Source organism: Pimephales promelas, chromosome 8 (assembly GCF_988280905.1).
Source record: "Pimephales promelas chromosome 8, fPimPro1.hap1.1, whole genome shotgun sequence".
NCBI classification, from domain to species: domain Eukaryota; kingdom Metazoa; phylum Chordata; class Actinopteri; order Cypriniformes; family Leuciscidae; genus Pimephales; species Pimephales promelas.
In genome coordinates, this window is record NC_142776.1 from 19266902 (window position 1) to 19290139 (window position 23238).

A 23238-nucleotide genomic window follows, 5' to 3' on the forward strand; every position below is an offset into this window, starting at 1 on the left:
GTTGCTTTCAGCAAACTGTTTGCAGGCTTTCTTGTGAGCCAGCTTCAGAAGAGGCTTCCTTCTGAGATGACGGCCATGCAAACCGACTTGTTGCAGTGTGTAGCGTATGGTCTGAGCACTGACAAGCTGACCTTCTGCTTCTGCAACCTCTAAAGCAATGCAGGCAGCACTCGTGCGTCTGATTTTCGAAGCCAGCTTCTGCACCTGACGCACAGCACAAGGACTCCACTTCTTTGATTGACCCTTGCAAGGCCTGTTCCGTCTTGGAAAACCTCTTTATGACCCTGGCCCCTGTACTGTAACTCAGTTTCAGGGTGTTACCAATCTTCTTATAGTCTATGTCAACTTTGTGGAGAGCAACAATTCTAATTCTCAAATCCTTAGAGAGTTTGTATGGTCCTGTCAAGCAGACAAAAACATGACAATGATGAATAGGACATGTGGCTTTGCATGGTTAACCCTCAGGTGCTCTTCGTTTCGGAGTCACACTTGTTATCTTCCCGGTCAAAAGTGACCGGACACCTAAAAATGAAACTTTCTCCATCCCAGTAAAACCAATGCAATTTATTTTTGTTCTATAATATTCATTCTTTTTCATTTAGTATTTTGAGACAGTTTAATTGAATTTATTAATATTTATGCAATATTTATGTTTTATTTTTGCCATGGAAAAATATATATATTTTTCTATATATATATATTATTTTTTTCAAAAAAAAAATATTAACGCAGTATTTTAGTTTAATATAGAGTCTAGGCCTTCAGAAAAAAAACAAATATTTTTTTAAGAAAATTAGCACCATCTGGTTACAGTATAGAGAAAAGGCGTAGAAACATGGTGTAACCACTAGATTGCATGTACAGCTCTCTATGGAGAGGCATGTGAATTCCCCAGCTGTTTATGAACACATTTTTTTTGTTGTTGTTGGTTGATTTGAATATATAGTTGAAACAATCTCAAAAACTATTTCTTATTAAAAAATTTGACAAAAAACAAAAATTCACATTTTTTTTTTCTTTTTTTTTTTTTTTTACAATTTCCCATTCATTTCTTATGGGGGTCATTTTTGACCAAAGACCACAAGTGTGACTATTTTTTTAAGACCACTTAGCATGCTCAGATCATGACCTCATTTTTTTGTCTGTTCACATACATAATGCCATGAAAGTCACCAAGTTTCGTAACATTGCGATGAAGCTGTGATTTTTAAAAATTCAAAACATACTTTTTGTAATCAAAATTTATTGGTGTGTAAGTGTATAAAAGTGTGTGTGTGTGTGTGTGTGTGTGTGTGTGTGTGTAGGGGTGGGTATGTCTGTTTTGCACTCTTGATGTTTTAGAGTTTCACTCCTACAAAGCTGAGCACTTTTTTTCTGCATCGTGGCCAATTTGTAGATTGTACACACAAAAATTCTCAAAGTTTTTGTGTTTTTGTCAATTTCCCATTCATTTCCTATGGTCGGTCATTTTTGACCGAAGAGCACAAGTGTGACTATTTTTTTTTACGACCACTTAGCCTGCTCGGATCATGACCTCAAATTTTTTGTGTGTTCACATACCCAATGCCATAAAATTTACCAAGTTTCGTAACATTCCGATGAAGCTGTGATTTTTAAAATTTCAAAACAGAAAATTTTGCGGTCAAGAAATGACCGAAGAGCACCTGAGGGTTAGACGACGTACAGCTATTATCACTTAGGGTGTACTCACTTTTGTTGCCAGATATTTTGACAATAATGGCTATATGTTGAGTTATTTTCAGAGGACAGTAAATATATACTGCTATAAAAGCAGCACATTGACTACTCTTAGATATATCCAAGTTCCATTTCTATAGTATTGTCCCTTAAAAAGATACACAAAAAATGTTTGCTTAAATGTGCGGGGTATTCACTTTTGTGAGATACTCTGTGAATTAATTTATTTACATAATCATTTAGTGTATTTTAAGTTTTCCTCTGTATTAAAGTTAATTGCAATGATGAATTTCGTTTGAAATGCCATTAAAAAAAGATGAATACTTCATCCTAAATACTGACAGAATTAGGATGGAAACAGTGAATGTAAGATTTGTGTCTTCCCTAATGTTGCTGGAAAGCTGGAGTGACAGCGCTCTGGCTGTCTGTACACAGCACCAGGGGTGTGTGTAATGTTCCAGATATTTGGTGGCATGTCTCAACACCTTGAGCTGAGGCACAGATGTGTGAACTGCTCTGATACTATAGCTGGGTGTGATCACCAGTCAAATTAAATCAGAGCTGTCAGTTACGCTTGTCAGAGGCATACTTCCCGTCAGCCTGTAAACCTGGCAACCTTCATCTACCTCTAGCAGCCCTCCAGAAAAAGGCCGAAAAAAGGGGAATCTGGGTATAATGTTGTGTGAGCAAAACTGCCAAAATAATTTTGTGTAATTGGACAATGATCCAACAGAATCGAGATGATAGTGCGAAAAATGTTAACCTGTCTGCGTTCTGCATTCAAAAGATAGCTTTGTCTCTGAAGTTTGTCTTGGGATGTGTGCCAAAATTATTTGACAGATGCGATTGTCACCGGTTAGTCTCATTCCAAGTTGAGAGCTTGCCTCTCTCTTAGCGCAATTCTCACAACTTTAAAACAGTTATGGCATGGGTGTCCCAGCAGTCAGTTATCCACACCCAGGATAAGCAAATGAGAACACCTCTTCCTATTAAAGACTTTATGAGGGAAGTTACACATGCAAAATCTTTTTGCTCACCAAATGCTACAGACTGCATCTGCCTCAGGCTCCTGATCTCACACTGATGACTTCACCACTAGGGGCCAGGATTTGATCACTAATGCTCTGTGGGGTGCTACATTTGGTTACAGTTAAACATGTGAATGCGTCTTTCTGAAGATTAGTTACTGCTCTGCCATGTTTTAAATAATCCTAGTTCTATCAGTATTAAATGTTGGTAAAAATTTGACAGTGCTTATACTTAGTCTTATGAACAGCTGAAAAATACATGGAAAATTACAGTGTTGCTTGTTTTTTTGTTTTTTTTTTTGTTTGTTTTTTGTACAGCATTATAATAGGTAAATTGAGCATGCTTGAGTGAAATTGTGTCTATCACAACTTCGCAAGTTCTCGTATAAAAAAAAAAAAATTACCGCAGAGGAACACAGTCCGTCAGAATAGACGTGTTTGTAAGCGCCTACAAGAGATTCCAGAATCAATAGGACCAAGGCCGTAAGAATGTTCTATCGACGCTGAAGGGTGTCTCTTACTGAGCACCAATTAACCAAAATTAAATCCACTGTTTCTATTGATTGAAAGGGTAAAGGCAAAAGTTTGCCTGAGAATTAACTGTCAAGCCCCCCAAACCTTTTTTCTTGCGAAATCCTTCAAGGTTGTGGTTCACCAATCTCATTAAATTTTCCAATTATTCCTGGAGTTGGATGTGATATTTTAGAGCTTTGAAAAGAGGTTGCAGGGTGATGTGTGATTATAGAGCATTTCTGTCAGGAAGAGATCACTGAATTACATGTGGTATTAAGAGACTAGATGAGAGTGTGTGTGTGAATGGTTTTCCTGTGCAGTCATCACATATGGGTGATATTCTGCTTATTGATGTGTAGATCACAAGCAGGTTCTAAAACTTAATTTGTACAACCAAATGTTGAGTATAAGACCGTAAAAGCAGAAATTCCTATTGTTATATATATATATATATATATATATATATATATATACACACACACACACATATATACAAATTTTGAAATACTGTATATCATGCTTGAAAGGAAAAGTCTTTTATTTTTTTCCTCAAACACATAAACACAACCTTTTTTTAAATATATATATATTTTTAGTGTTTTCCCCTCTACTTTTTTTCTCTTTCTTTTTTTCTTAATTTATTTGTCTCTTTTTAAATATAGTCTACATATATTTCATGTTATCTCGGTTTTAGAAATATGTTGACTAATGTTATAGAAATGTCTGCACCAATGGCCAGAGCCATCTGTTGGTCATTAGGGGTAGTGACCAGTAGGAAATACTGATAGAGCCAGCTAGTAGGATTGTAACAATATTGTATCACAGTATATACAAGAAATGTATCGTGGATAGTGACAATATGTATTTTGTATAGTTCACCCAAAATGAAAATAACTCTGTGAGAAATAATTTTGGGTGTTTTTGGTGCCAGTACTATAGTGTTGAATACAATGTATGATAATCCAATGGGGATTGTCGTATTTGTGGGTCCTAATAATGCCAAATGTCTTATGTTTCCAGTAAAAAGTGGCCTACATAGTAACACAAGTGAGTTAAACCCTCACATTTGAGCATACATCTTCTCAAGGGAAAATACTATAGACATGAAACTTGGATAGATTTTAGAGTAGTCCATGTGCTGCTTGTATAGCAGTATATTTACTGTCCTCTGAAAATAACTCAACATACAGCCAATATTGTCAAAATAGCTGGCAAAAAAGTGAGTACACCCAAAGTGAATGTATCAAAACTGTGTCCAAAGTGTCAATATTTTGTGTGAGCACCAGTGTTATCTAGCACTGCCTTAATCCTCCTGGGCATGGAATTCACCAGAGATGCACAGGTTGTTGCTGGGATCCTCTTCCACTCCATAATGACATCACGGAGCTGCTGGCTTTTAGACATTGTGGCACTTCTCCACTTTCTGCTTGAAGATGCCCCACAGCTGCTCAACACGGTTCAGGTCTGGAGACATACTTGGCCACTCCATCACCTTCACCTTCAGCTTCCTCATTGTCATCTCGGCGGTGTGTTTGGGGTCGTTATCATGCCGTTCGGCCTATTTTCTGAAGGGAGGGCATCATGTTCTGCTTCAGAATGTCACAGTACATTTTGGAATTCATGTTTCCCTCAATGAAGCACAGCTTCACCAGCAGCACTCATGCAGCCCCAGATGTAATACCAAATTTAGCATTTTCATAAACAATATATTTATTTTTTTGTTAACCTTTTATCTTATGTCTTGGAGTCTCGCAATAACATTTCTATCGTGAGTTCAGTATCTTGATATCAAATCGTGACATGAGGGTATCATTACACCCCTACCAGCTAGTGGCTCAATTAAAAAATATTAATTGATTAGATGGAGTCTCTATTTTATTGAATTTAAGTCAATATAATCCCTACTTTACACCTTTGAGTGGTGAAAGGGAACCAATTTGAATTTCAAATTGTGCAGATTATATATATGTGACTGAGACAAAGTCATATTTAGCTTTTATGCTGAGTCCCACTTGCAAACACATTCCATAAAAAAAAAATAAACATTAAACCTTGACATTTATTCCAACTTGATACTTTAAAGATATATATTTTTTTGATTATTAAAAAATCTATTTAAAATTTATTTTATTTTTATTTTTTTTACATATGTTCAGAAATGCATATGTTTACACCACACTTGTTTGTTTGTATATTTCAATAGATTTTTTTTTAGATATCGTCTTGCACCACGTTTTGTTTCGTTTTTGGTTTGGTTTGCTGCATTTTGACTTCATTGAGTACATCCAGATGGTACACTAAGTAAAGTGGCTTCGGTGCCCTGATATTTGATAAGAGCGCATTAATTGGAATAAAGAAGGAGGGCCTCTTCTTCTGTCTTTTGTATACATTTACTGTTATACTCATTAGCTTCCCGTCGTCTCCCAGCTAGCATCTTCTTTAAAGCCCGCCGGGAGTCTCTCGGGAGGTTATTTACATCTCTCCATGGGGCTCTCTCTCAGGCTACCAAGCACACCCCCTACCTCTCCTTCTGCGTGCATCCCACCTCTTCTTTGATATGTTTGGGAGTTGCTCTGATTGAGTGGGGCCCTGGTGTTAATGACCAGTCTGGATGCAGCTCCGCCCCCTCATTCAGCTTTAATAGATGCCATTGACAAGCAGCAGGGACTGATAAAAATGTGATGATTTTTTAATATCCTAAGGGAGCCTGTTCAGGGGGAGATGGACCACAAAGTGCAAGCTTTGCTTTATGCGGTTAAGAATGGGTCGTTTTTATTTCATTAGCAGAATGTTATTTTAGATGAAGTTTTGCTTAAACAAAAGTCAGCGTGAATGTGTTTAGATCCATCAGTTTAGTCCTGATTTAGACAGGAATCCTCTGCCACTATTTGCCCTTTTCCACTTTTATTATGTTGCTCATGTCTTCTAGCTTGCAAGGCACATTACGTTTTAAGAAAAGGTAATAAGAGATGTTTCATCCCGAAACCTGCGCCGCTTGACATTTCTCCAAATTTAAGCGTATTGATGTCTGCTCGCTTAGACCCGATCCCGTCCTCAGCGTGTAGACAAGCGTTGACATTGACATGCTTTCATCTGATTGGTCACGTGACTTCAGCAAAGCGGCAGTGACAAAGTTAGCTTTATTCTTTCACACTACTCGAGCAAGACAGATGTATGCGAGTATGCCCTCGATCACAGCGGCAGATACGTGCCCGTGCAGCCCCATCGTATTTAAATCAGATCTCCAGTAATCATCACATTTCACATGAAGAAAAATCAACGCCGTACAACAGCTAAAAAAGCGCCTGCAACTCATGACCTGAGAGGAAGTATATCTCTTGGCATATTGCTTTCATATTTTACACAGGATAACATGCAACAATCAATGTTTATTTTTCATCAAGACAAACATCAATGTGTTGCTGCGTAAAAGTAGCGGAATGATGCAACTGCCAGAAAACTTTCGCCTTCTTTACGTGACAAACTCTTTGCATCATTCTTTAATGCGAGAGAGGCTACTGGTGTAAAGGCCTGTCGACCTGCGCTACTTCGCACCCACTGCCCAGCTCACGATAAGAGCGCCCTCATTAAAACTGAAACCGCAGACCTGCTCAGCTTTTTTTCCCCCTTCTCTCTTGCTCCCTTTTTAAATAAGAGAAGTTTTAAACTGACAAAGCCACGGGAAATCCCCATCAGACATCCCTCCCTTAATCCGTCTAATTTTGAAAGGTATTGTTTAAGGCTTCAAAGTTTATATGGTTTAATCCTCCTCTAACACTACAGGGCAGCAAATGAGGCCATGTCAGCAGCTCTGGCACCACTAATCTACTTCACACAACAGAAAATCCTCCTTCTAGATAAGGTTGCATAGGTTTCCTGTGAACTCGGCTTTTGATGTTCCTTACCTGCTATTGAACATGACTTCTGTCTTAACCCAACTGTCACTCACTCCCTGTCCCCTTTTATCATGCCCAGTGACCCCCCTTTCCCCTCTCCCCGATCCCAAATCTACCATCAGTTAGGAACAGCCATTTCACTTGCTCTATTTTAAGAAAGAGTACGGAGTATTTGAGAAGGCGTTCTTTTAATTTGGGTTGAGAAAGGATGTGTTCTTTTGTTTTGAAATCCAGAGCCAAATTTGTGTGGACCGTTGTTAAATCCGGGTTAGTTAACAGAGTCGCAATGTTGCATCACCTTGGCTATGAATGGCAACCTCTGGAAAATGCAACTTTTGCAGTGCTGTGGCAACCAATACCTTAGAGTTGGCTGCCTTGGCTCCTGGTTAAGTAGCGGTTTGTTAGACACAGAGGGAGAGATGGCTAAAGTAGCTGCCCCTGCACTCTGTGGAGATTGTGTATTGAAGCAGATTTATTGCTGAGCTCTCAATTTCCACACAGCGTTCAAAAGAAATTGGATTCTTACCACTCTCTGCGCATCTTAGTTTCTTTTCCAAACGGTGGGGAAAGAGGGGGTGAAAAACAAACAAATGCTCAAGGGTTGTAATGTATGGTACCTGTATTGTGTGCAATATATGACAGCTATCCGATGTATATTTGCTTTCCTATGACTCAGACAGTACAGCAGCATTGTTTATGTGGAAAGGTTAGAACAAAGGTCAAGTTTTAGATGTTCCATAATATTAAACATTAAAATGTGTGATTTATGTGCATGTAAATGTGTGATTAAATAGTCAGACATGTTAACGGAGACCCCTGAACTCATTTTTCAAATCCTTTATTTCATTATTAATCAAAATATAATATGTATGAGTGTTCCCTTGCAAGATAAATAAATAAATAAATCCTTCCCAAAACGTCTCTTGTCCCGTCAGCTGTAGCATGTGCTGTGAAACCCAGCAAGAGTTTCCTCCTGTCACTGCTGCTCTGTGTGTTAAGCAGACTGTTTGAGTTGAAGTCAACGCTTTTCTTCAACATGGCAAGAGAAGAAGACAAAGACAGGCTCTCCTCAGTCTCTGTGAGGTGTCAGGTTGAATAGCTACCTGTTTGTTTGCTCACAGCTGTGCTTTGTTAGTCTCTCACACTTGAGAGGCGGCTTCATAAATTCACAGTGTGTCAAACAAATCAATAACTCCCATTAACCGAGGAAGATTCTCTGCTCTGTACTTGAGGGGCCTTGGCCTTCCTTCTTTGTTTAGATGTGTTTTTTCCTGTGATCGAGGAAGAGGGTATGGGGAAAAGAAAGACAGGTAAAAGAAAGAAAGAGAGAGAGTGTAAAGGATAAAGTAAAATTGAGTTGGGCATGTTGCCGATTCACATAGACAGGTAACTGCTCTGAATAACTTCTCCCATCCGGTCTTTATGATTTTTGTTGTAGTCCTCTCTTTTTAGGGATTGAGTCTGAAGGAATTATGAGATGGTTAGAAGTGTTTGGGTAATCAATTTCTGTCTCGTCACTTGCGTGCATTAGGGGAAAAAAATGCAAAAGGAAAATGCAATATCTACACCCTACTTCAACAAGTTATTTTTTAATAGAGATTAATGCGAGTTCTGTGAATGTGTCTGATATTTATAGAACGTAGTTTATGGTTGTCTGCATTTGTAGTACACCATTTTGGCCTTTTGTCATCAACATGTGAGTCTAGTAGTAGGTGGAAAAAAGTTCAAGACACCCAAGTGGAATGTAGCAAGTAGTTTGTATTCTCCTATGATTAATAAATATCCAAGAAAAGTTTACCTTCTGGGGTTCTAGAATAATATGTAATGATAATATGCAATTATCACCTCTTATTTTTTCAGCAGTAACCTCAAGATGAGGTGCAACTCAAGTGTTAGAACAAGTGCTGATGGAAAGAATAGGGGCTGAGAGAAAGAGAGGAGAGTGAGCACATGACATATGTGTGTCGTGTAAGTGTTAAGTGCTCTTTTACTTGTGCAGTTAATTTAGTCTGATCACAGGGGGACCTCCTCTGATTCATTGTTGTTTGTGAATTCAAACATGTTCATTACTGAGCATATTTCAAGGAAGGAAGAAAGAGAGTTAGACCGAGATTGAGAAAAAGAGCTAATCGCTTCAGATTGATCTCCGCGCCGAGCGTAAATGTATTTAAGCTCATAATCCTTGTAAATAGCTTCCAGCAAGGCAAAGGCAGCCTTTTAACATTGACTAAATGAAGTAAATAGAAGCGAATGAATTTTTAAAAGACGCATTGCAGTTGAACCCTGTTTGTTATGTATGGAACAGATCAGCGTGGAAACTGGAAGCTAATGAGGCCTGTAAATTTAAAGCTAAAATCATATTCTGAGGCTTTGCCACCCTGCTGTTTAGGGGTTTACAGTGAAGTTCGTTTTTAAATGCAGAGCGTCTGTTCTCCCTCCGAAAGCCCCTCACACCCCAACAGATGGAGAGAATATGGAGCTCGGAAGGTTTACCTAGGAGGTGGTAACAGTGAAGCCACTCATTAACACTGAATTTAACACTTCGTTAGCAACGCGGCTTCCTGTTGAGAGCAGCTAGTGCTGAATGTCAAATCCTCAGAGCATACACTGTGGCCTAGCAGGACAACAGCAAGCCTGGGCCCCTTTAACACACCCTTTAAACACACTCCTGTTGTCCCACAGGTTTGCTGGTGTCGAGCTGCTGAAAACCATCAAATATAATTAGATTGGCTGATGACACCTGAGGTATATTTCTCTGGCTAGTCATGAACGGGAGCGTTTCTACCTGAGTGAGTGTGTGTGTGCGTGTCTCTGTGTATGTTTGTGCAGTGTGCAATTTGTCAGGTTTGAAGCAACAACAGTCTCGTGCTGGGATGTGCTTTGGCACCATCAGAGAGTGATAAGACAGAATAATATGATCTTATTGGTGGTGTGCTTTGTTCCCATGGAAATTGGTCAATTTTAGCAGGCGGCTGAGAACTTTGGTGAGAGAAACTGGAAGGTTAGATCCCAGAGGTGCATTCACATAATTAAGCTTCCTCACCAGGACTTCCAGGGCTAACATTGGGGTGTGTTGTGAAAAGAAGCGTTGACAGTGGGTGTTTGGGATTGTGGCAAAAACTAAAAAAAAAAAGTCGCCCATCTTCTTTAGGCCACTATTAGTTCATTTTAGACAGCTCTAAATTGTTTGATGCTCCCTATATTTCAGAATTTTTTTTCACAGGTTCTATGCATTTATATAAAACAAATACTTAATACATGAATTGTTGATTGCTTTCGATTTCTGAATTAAAAATCATTGAAACCACTGTCCTTATATCATAATGAATTATAATATTTTAACAAAACTGCCTTCAGCTGCTTATTAATATTTGAAATCATTTTGAGCAGCAAACGTATGTGGTGCAGCCTACAAGCTCATGTGCTCCAAACAACATACAGAAATATGCAGGAAAAAACAAAACAAAAAAACATGCAACCAGAAATTATATCATAGAGAGGACCTTCTTCATGAATATTCTTGATATTTATTATCTATACAATTCTTTATAAAAAAATTAAAATAAATCAAAATATTTCTTGAAAAGTTTAAAAACCACATGAAACCAAGCATTGGCCTCTTATATTGAGATACTGATCACCTGTCTCTCTTTTACAGATCGTCTTGCTCCGTTATGGCGGCAGTAAAAGAGAGCACAGAGGAAGACAAAGAGGTAGAATCTTCCTCTGACACTCAAGAGTTGACTAGCACATCTTCTCCCAACGACAACAATAACAACTTGGATCCACCAGAGCCCCTGCCCTTGGACAGTCCCCAAAACCCTTTAAATGGAGTCCAGCCGAACCCATTTGTCTGTGGTAGCATCCCTGCTGCCCCCAGCACAAACGACTCATTGCCTTCAGGAGCACTTGTTAATGGAGCTGCTTCACACTGTACCTCAGAGGAGTCCTACGTCCACAACAAAGACGTGTCCCCTCTGCCCGGGACAGACACTAGCCCTGAGGTGTTACCGCCTCCCAGTGAGCTTCAATCAGACACCCGGCAGAAAGCAGAAGGGTGCGCCCTAAAAGTGCAGCCCGCACGGGCCTCGACTGAATCAAACAACAGTGACGGTGAGACCCCCCTAGATGTGCTGGTGGGGGAAGGCTTGGATACCAGGCCAATCAGCAGACTGTTGGCTAGAAAGGGAATCAAAACAGGGTGCTTATGGGACTTTGATTCTGAGTTGTCAGAGAGTTCTTCTGATGACTGTGATGGTCTAACTTGGGGCCTGCAGGAGAAGTTCATGCGGATACTGTTGAAAAGCAGTGTGGCAGGTGATGGGGTAAGAACAAAGGTGGAGATTGATGGGGCTCCTCCTGCAAACCAAAGGCAGAGGATGCGTAAAAAACGTACCATGGAGAGGGCTGACACTGGAGGACAGGTTTATGATGGCTTTGATTACGCATCCCAGAATTCCCTATCTGACGAAGACTCCGATTTTGAGTCGTCCATTAACAAAGAACATGCCTTCAGGAAAGAGCCGGAAAGTTTGAAAGCATATGCTGGCTTGCGCCTGGAGAAATTCTGTGACAAGTCAGCTGCCATGAAGGAGCTAATTTCAAGCGAGAAGGAAGAGAGATGTGATGAAGGCGGCAGCGACTTAGAAACAAACACCTACATGGGTGAAAAATCGGCACGGTTAAAGACAGAGACAAAAACAGACGAAGAGCTTTCCTTTTTCCCATGTTCAAAGTGCAACGATAATTTCAAGGAGAAGAGGCATTTGCATAGGCATATGATGTATCATTTAGATAAGAATAAAAAGGTGAGACAGGAACACGTTCCCCGACCCTTCATATGTAGAGAGTGTGGGCGTTCATTCCGAGACATAACCTCTCTGCAAAAGCACATTATAATCCACCAGGTGCGGAGGGAGAGGCTGATGGAAGAGATTAAAGGTTTCAGTAAGATAGATGTCGAGGGAAGCAGAGCTTGTATTCAGTGTACCCAGTGTGTATTTGGAACGAAATGCCCCAAAACTTTCGTCCATCATGGCAAAACTAATGAGAAGGAGAAGTCTTATAGCTGTGAGGAATGTGATCACATAACTACAACTGAAATGGAGGCACATCAGTGTACAACTCACCACACCCCATGTGGCAAGACTGGCAACTCTTTTGTATGTCAAAATTGCACATTTAGAAGTATGAATAGACATAGTCTCAGAAAGCATGTGGAGCTCATCCACGGGCAGCCATATTATGAGAATTATGAACCTCAATCACACCACAATGTAGATGATCACATTCAATGTTTGTTCGACCAACCTAAAACCAAGGACTCATCTTTAGTGATGCCAAAGATTCAAAGCACAGAGAAGTGGTCTGTTAGGGACAGAGGTGAGCTGCCCTTTAGGCCCAATGGCTCAGCTGACCTGTGTGAAGTGAGAAGCAAAGAAACACAAAAAGCCTGTGACGGTTTCAGCTCCTCCCTGATCAAATGGAGCCCTGGCAGCCCCGCAAACAAGCTGTCACCATTCTCACTGAGAAGTGACAAGCCAAGCAAATTATCCCCTCTGCCTACAGAGAAAATAGACGTGACTACAGGTCTCCCATACGTCGAAGAAGACAATCAAGAATATGAAAGTGCTGTCTCCGAAAAGAGGACAACATATCTTTCCAGCTTTGACGTACATCTTACAACGAAAACAGAGATCGTGAGTAAAGCAGCCTGTCTGAACCCTGGCACTGAGAGCTATCCCAAAGATCCTTCAACTGGCAGTACTTTAGCGCTGCAAACGCTGAGGCACAAAATACCGTCGAAAAGAAAAATGTCAATCCCGTATCGCAACACCCATGCCAATATTCCTCATGTGCGTCTTCCAAAATCTGAGCCTGAGTCTCCCCAATGGGACTCCACTACACCACAAGAGGGAGATGACAATGAAGGTGCTCAGGATTTCAGCGACTGCACCAAAGAGTCTCCGGATCAGTGTAATAGCAATACCTCTAGTGAATATTTCATCCCTCTCCACAACAACATTCTGGACTATGCCAATTATACGAATCCAGACAATAGTAGAGTGGAGGACAGTGATGATATTTGTACTTTTATCGTGAAGGATGAGTGTGTTGAAAGCATAATAAGTGAGAATAACCCTGGTCGTGTTGTTTACCAGCAAAGCGATCCTTATGCCGAGTATATTGTCAACCCTTTGTCTTTGGTGGGCAGGAAGTGCTGTCCCTACTGTCCCGCAGTGTTCGAGTCTGGGGTGGGCTTGTCTAACCATGTGAGAGGACACTTGCATAGGGTTGGGCTGAGTTATGATGCTCGTCACGTGGTGTCACCTGAGCAAGTGGCATCTCAGGACCGCCAGCCTCGCATACGCAGAAAAATTCCCTCAGTGAATCGCAGAATCAGAAAAGGTGATTATTGTTCACCTTTCCTTGTTCAAGTCATTGTGATTTTAGATAATGCTCTCAAGCTAAAATCACACATGCATAACCCATATTTATGTATGTGTACAAACATTTCTACATGCAACTTATTAATTTAAAGTAATTATGTGCTTTCATCATGGCAGATAAGCCAGAGTCTAAAACCGAGCACACCTGTCCCCTGTGCCTGGGCTGGTTTGACACTAAGACCGGCCTCTCCAATCATGTGCGGGGTCATCTGAAGCGGATTGGCAAGCCTATTTCGGGTGCTAGCAAGTCTCCTCTCTGCATTCTGACAGAACTTCTTCAGGATGAGGCGGAGTACCAGAACATTATGAGGGTGTTTGGTTCCAGGCCGCACTTTTCAAAACCTTATGTCTCTCAAAAGTTTGCCAGCAGTGATGGACTGTTTCTTACATCCTCTGGCATTCCCATGAAGATCCATCATGCCACTGGCACACCAGACGACGGGCAATGGACTATGACCAGGCGTCCCCAGGTCGACAGGGAGAGGAAGAGGACCAATAAGGTTCGATCTAGCACTTTAGAGGATCTGCTGGGAAATAGGAAAGTGGATCAGGAAATGGAGGTCGAAGGCCACTCAGAGGATGCCAGTACTCCTTTGACCATCTCCTACACTAGTGGCAGTATACCCAGATCACCATCTGTGAAGCTGGATCCTACCTGGAGCCAAGGTTAGGAACCACACAATCACTCAATCGTGTCATTTTCTGTTATCCAAATATTAATTTACAGGCAAGCATGTAAGATATTGTGAGATATAAACATGCAATTGCGTGAGAAAATATTAGTTATGAGAAAAACGCAATTTCTTTTTTGATTGCAAGTTTATATCTCAGAATTCCTGAGAGAGAAAATAGTCACAATTGCATGTTTTATTTATTATTCTATGGTGGAAACAAGCTTTCATTTTGTTCAAATCAAAAAAAAAAAAAAAAATATATATATATATATATATATATATATATATATGTGTGTGTGTGTGTGTGTGTGTGTGTGTGTTTTAAAGCTGCTGTCCATAACTTTTTTAAGTTTAAAAATAATCCAAAATAATTATTTAAAATTATTACATATTCTGCCAGTGTTCAAAACTATCTGCTTGCAATAGCTAGATTCAAAACGGTTAGCTTGTAATAATGATTTTAATTCCAGTGGTACTGGGGGGTTTCCGCAGGAAATTTGAGCATGTCTTTTGCATTACATTTCATTATATACTGTGCATGAAGAGATGTATAGGCTTTTCTCGCAGCACTTTACATAATTAAACTTATGGCATCCAGAAAGATCCAAACAACAATCATCAGTGTCAACTGGAGATTCAGCAGTTATAAAACCCAAAAGACTTTGTACTTCAAATTTAAGGGGGCTAGAGAAAGAATTTTCTCTTGCGAAGAAAACCGTCTCATGCGAACACAAGGATTTAAACATCGGCATTCAAAAAGGAAGAAGAGATGGCTTTTTTTCCTTTGTTGTGCCTTTCTCGTTTTGCTATTATGGAGAATATGAATTCTGAGCTACACAGGTAACCATAAATCACATTAAATTTAACATTAGTCACGCAATGCTGATGTTGTTAACATTACAAATTTGAGAACAAAGTAGGCTAAAATTTGCACGGTTGCTGTAAATCGTGTTGATTAAATCTAACGAAACTTATCATGTCGAATGCTTTTCCCCTCTTAGTTGATCAGAACAAAAGTGGATGTTACTTGTTCAGAAGACATTTTCCGGTGAAAATTCTTATGTTGGTCAAACTTTCAAAAAGTGACTCTGTGATTCTGTATGACAGTATCCACACAGCGCTGTGATTGACAGCACCACTCACCTCAAAACACTGTGTTCATCCACGCTGTTTCATGCCAATTTACAACCCACGTAAAGATGATAATTCCGCGAATAACTGCAATTGCAGATTTTGAACAGAGATGGTGACAAAGAGCAAAAGTTGCGAACTGCAGCTTTAAACACAAAAGGAAAATGAAGTATTCATTTGAATATGTAAAAAAAGACAACTTGAAACTTATTGGGTTACAGCTATTAGGGGTTTATTGAGGCAAAATGATCACTGGATAGCATCTTACATCTTTGTTTGTTCCTCACACAAAGATATCGTACCATTACTGAAGCTTTGAATATAGTGTGCAAAGTCACAATTATCTTTTGGCAAACAAAAGAAAGGTTATTATTGGAAAAAAATCTTTTTGTTGTCTCTAGTGGCTCAGAAATGTATATTTCATATCTAAGATGACAATACCTTAATTATGTTTCATTTCAAATGCTCATTTAGCTTCAACTTCAAGTTTAGTGGTTGTCAAATAATTAGGCCTGTAATTGGCCATTAGTTTTCTCATGCATTGTGAATGGACAAAGAGAGCTTGGAAGTACCATTGATACTGAGCAATTTTAGTAAAAACATAAAAAAACCCTCCATGACAAGAATCTTTTGCCTGTTCACTGACAGCTGAGCGTGTGATCTGTCTTGTTTCGAGTGATGTTGAATCAAAGAATCTGAGAGTGACAGACAGGTGAGGTTTCAGATATCTGGGTCACAATCCAGCGTTGAACATTCTTTTTTCCCACAACATAGGGTTTTTATTGTTGTTAGTCTTTTGTTAATAGTTATAGCCCTTTAAGTGTAAATAATAAAGTCGTTTAAGTGCTATAGCATTGATTTGAGATATTTACAGTGAGCAAGGGTAGAGATGATCAATACAGTGTAGCATGACTACACTGCCTTGTTTCACAGCTGCTCTCTTATGTTTTCCCTCCTCTACTGCCTTCATTATTTACAGTGCAGCTTAAAACCCAATATACTCCATATTAAATATGTATGACAGACCACAGACGCCTCATATTTAAGACAAAGTTCTCTTCCTGTAACCTTGAAGTTGCCAGTTGATTCCATTAAAAGAGAGACGGAGTGCAGGGTAAAAGTTTGCCACTCATTGAAATATTGTAGCAGGTACAAAAAGAATGAATGTCATCAAAAGTGGCTTTGAAATTCAAATGTAAAACGCATAGCTCTCTTTTATGTACTGGAAACACATCAGCTGTATTTGCTCATCTTTGTTTCATGCGTACCCAAATAAAACTCTCAGTTCATTAATAGTAATAAAAAACAGCAACTAATTAATGGGGTTTCACAATCAAATATACTTCACAAGTTGTCCGTTTTAATTGGATAAACAGTGATTAGTAAATTTGATTTGATTGTTCAGCCAGATACATGTAATCAGGTCTGTTGCTTTATGTTTTGCTAGAACTCTCTGATTGAAGATGGAGCATCGACTGTTGAAGGAAGTTCACTGAGGACAGTTAGAAAAAAAGGGACATTTGTGATTTTCAGAGTAGTTTTGATGGATACAACTGTAAATGGTGACTTTTACATTGTGATATTTGTTTTTCTTAAGCAAATAAGGCAAGCCTATTTCGGGCACTGGCAAGTCACCTCTCTGCATTCTGACAGAACTTCTTCAGGATGAGGTGGAGTACAGGGACATTATGAGGGTGTTTGTTTCCAGAGCGCACTTTTCAAAACATTTAGTCTCAAAAGTGTGCCAGCAGTGATGGCAAACTTGGGCATTGACATTTTAAGTAATAAGCTAGCGACTCTGTTTTTACCTGTCAGTGTGAAGGAGTTTGTAAGCTATTTCAATAAGAAACTGTCATCTCGAAAGGAGTTTTGTGTATGTCCTTTTGTTACTATTACCCAGAGTGACCAAAAGACCATGACTTTGGTATTTTTCCATCTTCCATTATGTTTGTATTAAGGCTCTCAATTAAACATGATTTAGTACAATTTATTAAATAATATTTAAAATAATTAAATTGTCCTATTATCAGAAGAATACAAGAAAGAAACTTAAATGCAAATCATATTTTTTAAATGAAAGAGTTAAAAAAACATCTACAAATGACACGTTATTGTGTTCAAAATAATAATGTTGGGGTCTGGAGATGCAGTTTTGAAATCTTGTGAACTTTCCACAGTGTTTTCAAAATGTGGCACTTGTGGTAAAAGATGCTGAAAAAACAGCATCCTTTTGACATCTACATGACCAACCATTAAACAAGAGTGCAGACAGAATGTTGAATATTTGCAAACAGCATTGCAAAGTTGTGTGGTTGGAACAACAGCTCTTGAGCTGTGGTTAGAAGCATAGTTTCTTGTTTGCATGACATCTGGACTTAATAAATCCTTATCCGGTACCTCAAGTTTGGACACATTTAGACAATAAAGACACAAACACCTCAAGTCAAGTCAAGTCACATTTATTTATATAGCGCTTTTCACAATACAGATTGTATCAAAGCAGCTTCACAGTGATAACATGAAAGTAGCACAACACAGATCAACAACATTGCTAAACACTAAATAACCCCAACTGAGCAAGCTCAAAGCAAGCCAAAAGCAAGGCGACAGTGGCAAGGAACCAAACTCCATCAGATTGGATGGAGAAAAAACCTTGGGAGAACCCAGGCTCAGTCGGGGGCCAGTTCTCCTCTGGCTTACATTCATATTGTTTAAATATAAATATTAAATATAAATATTGTTTATGAATCAAACGGCGCCATAACATATCGCAGGCGTTGAGTCGTCTCATCACAGGCGTTGAGTCGTCTCATCACAGGCGTTGGGGCATCCGAAATCCCCGTGAGAGGCTGGACACAAAACTGGACCTGACGAACGCCATTTTTCTCGGGACAAGCGTCCCGAGATAACAGCAGAAAGGCAGATGGGAAATAATTAGCATAGCTGATGTTCATAATGATTTCCGTTATAACTCACAAACTCTCCGTAACCCGAACTCTCCGCAACCCAACCATACGCGCCGACCCGTTTGTCTAAAAGGCTGTCGAGCCCCACTGGTGCGTTAAGCAGTTTCAGTGGCAACCTCATGGAATTCTTGCACCAATTCATCAGTTTGCTCTTTCAACAGAGTAAACGAAACTACAGGTGGAGGAACAACTTCTCTCCACACTCGCCTCCCTGTCAAGTTATTCCCCAGAATTAAAGAAACGCCATTCACAGGAGATGGGTCACTTCAAGGGTCACCTCTCCTTCAACTAAATCCAATTTTAAGTTAACTCTGTGCAAAGCAATGGACAAAGTCTGCAGCCTTATCCCCCTTATTAATCCCCCAATTAATACCAAAAGGTTGGTTAGACTCTAAAATGAATGATTCAGATGCCCCAGTATCTCTAAGAATCTTTACTGGTACTTTATCAATACCATCAGGTATCACAATATAGGCGAAATTAAGTGGACAGTGTCTCTACTAATAATGTAGGTACAACCAAATTGACCTTTTTACCTCACAACCTCAGTTTGCCTGCCAAGTGCCAACACCGGACTTTACATTTTTCCAGTGTTAAAGCGATAATGGCCAACATTAACATCCGATTTTCATTTTAACATATAACACACCAGACTGATCTCATGAAGTAGCGTGTGTATGCCACGCCAATTCGTATTTCCTTTTTTGGCGTGCTATCAAGACGCATAATCGCCTTTCAGCGTGTTTATAAACGCCGTTGACTTAACGTTATATAAATATATGACTTACCTCAACCCCGTCCCTAAACTAAACCGTCACTGGGGTTAATGGCATTTATGACTGGAGATTTGACTGCGTGTACAGACACGCGGAATTACGCGGACGTTAATGGCGTAGACATATACGCATACACGCGGATAGCTCAAAATGTGTAGAGATAACACGCCACCTGACTCGAAAGTGGCGTATATATTTACGCAAAAGTCATGATGTCATGTTGAACATACATATAACGCATATGTTTTATAAATTTACGAGCCCCCATTTGTTACAGCCGTCTCTTAGGCTGCAACAAAAAGTAGATCAGATGGGTCAATTTCCTTAAAAAACAAAAAAACAACAAAGAAACGTGTCATGCCCGGGCAAGACACTCACCATAGCGAAGACCGCCAAACTCCATTCCGGAGACGATCACCCAAAACAATGCTCGCACATGAACCGTTTCAGCAACATTTAACTCGGCATCCAACAAGTGTCAGGTGTGTCGGCCACATCCCCTCCACACACGCACACAGCCTAGACTGGGACGTCACACAGCTATATGGATTTGCATTAACTGGACACATTTCATCTGAAAGTACAATGAGAGCAGATGAGTAGTTTCAAACATTGCCCCTAAAAACAAACAAACAAACCATCAAACTGATCGCAGACACTTGCTGAGAACATACAGTACCACTACATGTCCTCATAAACAGAGTGCACAGCACAATCTTTATTATACATAAACAGATGGAGTGGGAGGTGATGACACTCAGGGAATCACAGTTTTATTTCTTCAAGCTGCTGTGTTCCTTTTCTAGATTACACACTCATGTAGCTGTATAACCATGCTTTTGCTATTTTTAGAGCAGTCATGAGTGGAGTGCAGCTAAGCACGAGGTCATCTAACTGTTATTTAAATACTCGTTAGCTCAAAACTTTTTTTCATTTATGTGTAATCCAGAGAAGTTTGCAGCGAATAAGAAGATCTGCATCCACTGCAACACGACGTTCCACAGTGCCGTAAGCCTGTCCAATCATCTTCGGGCATATGCGCGACGGAAGGAAATCGCCTTGTTAGAAGGAACAAGTAGGGTTTCATACTTGCTCTTCCAATCTGTTCTAATTGAATCATCCAGCCACTCAGCCTTTCACTGATTTATAATTACATCGTTTGTTTCACAGCATATGATTGTAAACAGAAGAGGCCGAGATCAAGGCCCGGGCCAAAAAGGAAGGCGTTTTCATCTTCACACGCCGTCTCTGAAGTGATCTACAGAATGACCTGCAGGTGCTTTACAACACTCCTGTACTTCATCACCACACTCTCTCCAACCAGCTCTCATATCTTTCTTTATTTCCCCCAGGTTCTGCGATCTGATCTTCCAGGGTCCTCAGTCAATTCAGGAAGACTGGATCAAGCACTTGCAGAGGCATCTTATGCACACAAGTATCCCCGGCATGGGTGCAGGTATGGTGGAGGTTTCAGCGCTGTGTAAAGAGCTGTGTTCCCCATCTCCCCCCGAGCGCCTGCTCCTGGATACACACCCTCCTCTCAGTCTGCCTGAGGGGGTCTCCTAAGCCACGTTTACACACCAGCTACTCTCACTGTACACCTGTTCTGCACATGTTCATAAACAGATAATACTGCATAAGCATCTCTATATACGAATACAGAATAGACATATAATATAAATGAGAGATTTTCTTCTATTCCATATTCATTTTCCTCCGTTTTATTTCCCGATTTTATTGTATCGATCTTCGGTTGTTCTTAAGGGCATGCTATTTGCAACATAGATTTAGAGTTCGGCTATTTTTAGATCTGGGATGTGCACATTAGGCGGTCTCTCGCTGCAGACTGCAGTTCTCAGCTGCTGTGACTTGCAAGCAGCTAGATTGTAGAAACTATCCAAATCATAGAATTCAGAGGTCACTGTTTATGACGATCAAGATCACTTTATTTAATGCTATTTACTGTAATTTTATTCACACTGACAAAAACACATGTATAACCAATTTTTAAGAGAGTATATTAACATTATAATATATCTACAGTAGTGCTTTATTTCTGGTTTAAAATGCTTTCCGGTATATTTACTCTTATGCATCATTTAACACATTAGGGGGAAAAAAAATCATATTGCGGATAAAACATGTAACGCGCAATCTTTTATTATTTTTGTTTTCAATGCTATTATCAAAGAAATTAACTGTGAACTTTATGAATATATCAATGATTATTTTTCAAAGCTTTCTAGTTGTTTAGTAATAGTAATATCATGGGCAATACTGTCATAATGCAATATGAATTAGTTCTACAGTATCTATATATAATGTCAAAAAATGTCATTGTTCTATATTATTGTTGTAAGTTGCTGAAACCTCTGCAAATGCTATTTTTGATCATCATTTTATGGTGCTACGATGTAAGGTATGTCACACAAATGCATAATAACGCAACTAATTATCATGTTTTACTTTAGGATGCTAAAGGAAATCGTTACCACTCATTCTTTCTGAGGTAAATGATTTCTTTGCATTTGATTGTAAATAAAGCTGTCGGTAAAGACCAACTGGAGGAATAGTCCTCCATGCCTTGGTCAGCCCTTCAAATAGTTACCATGTAACTATGTACCATTACTTGGTGATGATAATGTGCAAGCACATACCGATCAATTAAGGCATACAATGTGTTAATGAGCCGAGCAAGCGTTAACACGTTGTATTTATGTCTCTGTTAAGTCACTAATAGCCAATTAAAATGTAATTGTGATTTAAACCTTTGTATCTTTTTCTGTTGTTATACTTACGTATTTATTTACACTGCCACTTTGTTGACAAAGGCTCTGTCCAACACTGTCGTTGCGCAAGTATCGAGGATTTATCAGCTCTGTTTTCGTGTAGTAGAAGAATAGAAAAGTGGCTTGACCAGGGTTCATCAGTAAGCGTCTGGACCGGGAGGCGACCTCACAGTTTGTCCCGGGCAGGGCTTAGACTGGCGATCAAAGCTGTACAAACCAATTGTCATCACGTTCCTCCGGAGGGAATTTGGAGTACATTAATGCCCCTGCTTTGGGAAATAATTGTATCTCTCTGTGACTTCATTAGGCTCTCCTGGACAAATCAAAAGGCACTCCACCAAGGCTGGAAGCTGCATGGTGGGCAGACAGTGTCCCAAAGGGCCGAATGAATAAAAAACGAGGGATTATAATGAGATTGAGCTAACCATGACCAGGATTGAGTTTTTCCATTATACCATCGGCAGCTTTAAGAATGAGGTGGATGAGGGGGGAGGCAGGAACATAAAGATATGTGTAAGATCCACACCAGCCATCTGCCACGGGGTTGTGCCGCTGACAGACCAGAGCACGCTTATCATTAGGCAGTGAATCAAAGAGGCCTGCTCTCTGGAGATTGCTCCATTAAAACAGTATACAAGTGTCATCACTTCTCGGTGTGCAAGAAAGCACATCTCATCTGAAATCAGGAGGCATAATGACTCGGCTTTGGAAAACAAGAAAGAGGCTTTCTATTAATCAGCATATTTTATTTGTTAAATCGAACCTCCACATTGTATGAGGAAGAGATTGCATGCTATGTTATTTCATATTAATGGTGTAACCTTAGGTGGTAATTAAAATCGCCCTCTGGCGGATAAGCACGTTCTTAATATTTCATTGGCGCAATTGTGACAAAGGCAGGCTTGGGACCTCAGGAAGGATAGCGAGGGTTTATCTCACATTAAATTTATCTCCCGATCATAGTCTCAGGTGCACCTGAGGAGATAATGTTGATTGGTTGATTGATTGATTGATTGATTGATTGATTGATTGATTGATTGACGGACACTCTTTTTACCCTTTCTCAGTGTTTTGTCTCCTCAGACTGTCACTTGTCTTGACTTTTTTCCCTCCTCTGAAGTGGCAGGAGCGACTCAGGGATCAGGACCAGTGACCGAGCCCTCGCCGCTGTCGACCGTGCCCTTGCTTTTGCTTTCGGTCATTCTCAAGTGTAAGAGCCTACACTTCCTCTGTGAAAAAGAGAGAAAAGAAAAGAGAGAGGGTGAGAACAAAAAAATCAATAGGTTTCCATTATCTGGTTGGGCAGTGTCACTGGCCT

General features: G+C 39.8%; 1 protein-coding gene across 1 annotated transcript in view; it reads left to right on the forward strand.

The window, feature by feature from the left end:
* The window catches only part of znf644b (zinc finger protein 644b), a 36077-nt gene extending 14179 nt beyond the window's left edge, over positions 1 to 21898 (forward strand). Inside the window, exons 2-6 of the mRNA XM_039691595.2 lie at positions 10794 to 13543; positions 13702 to 14250; positions 20081 to 20206; positions 20302 to 20407; positions 20484 to 21898. Of these exons, the coding sequence (XP_039547529.2) occupies positions 10810 to 13543; positions 13702 to 14250; positions 20081 to 20206; positions 20302 to 20407; positions 20484 to 20697 (3729 nt within the window). The 5' untranslated portion in view covers positions 10794 to 10809 and the 3' untranslated portion in view covers positions 20698 to 21898. The remainder of the gene's footprint in view (positions 1 to 10793; positions 13544 to 13701; positions 14251 to 20080; positions 20207 to 20301; positions 20408 to 20483) is intronic.
* Positions 21899 to 23238: the final 1340 nt, after the last annotated feature.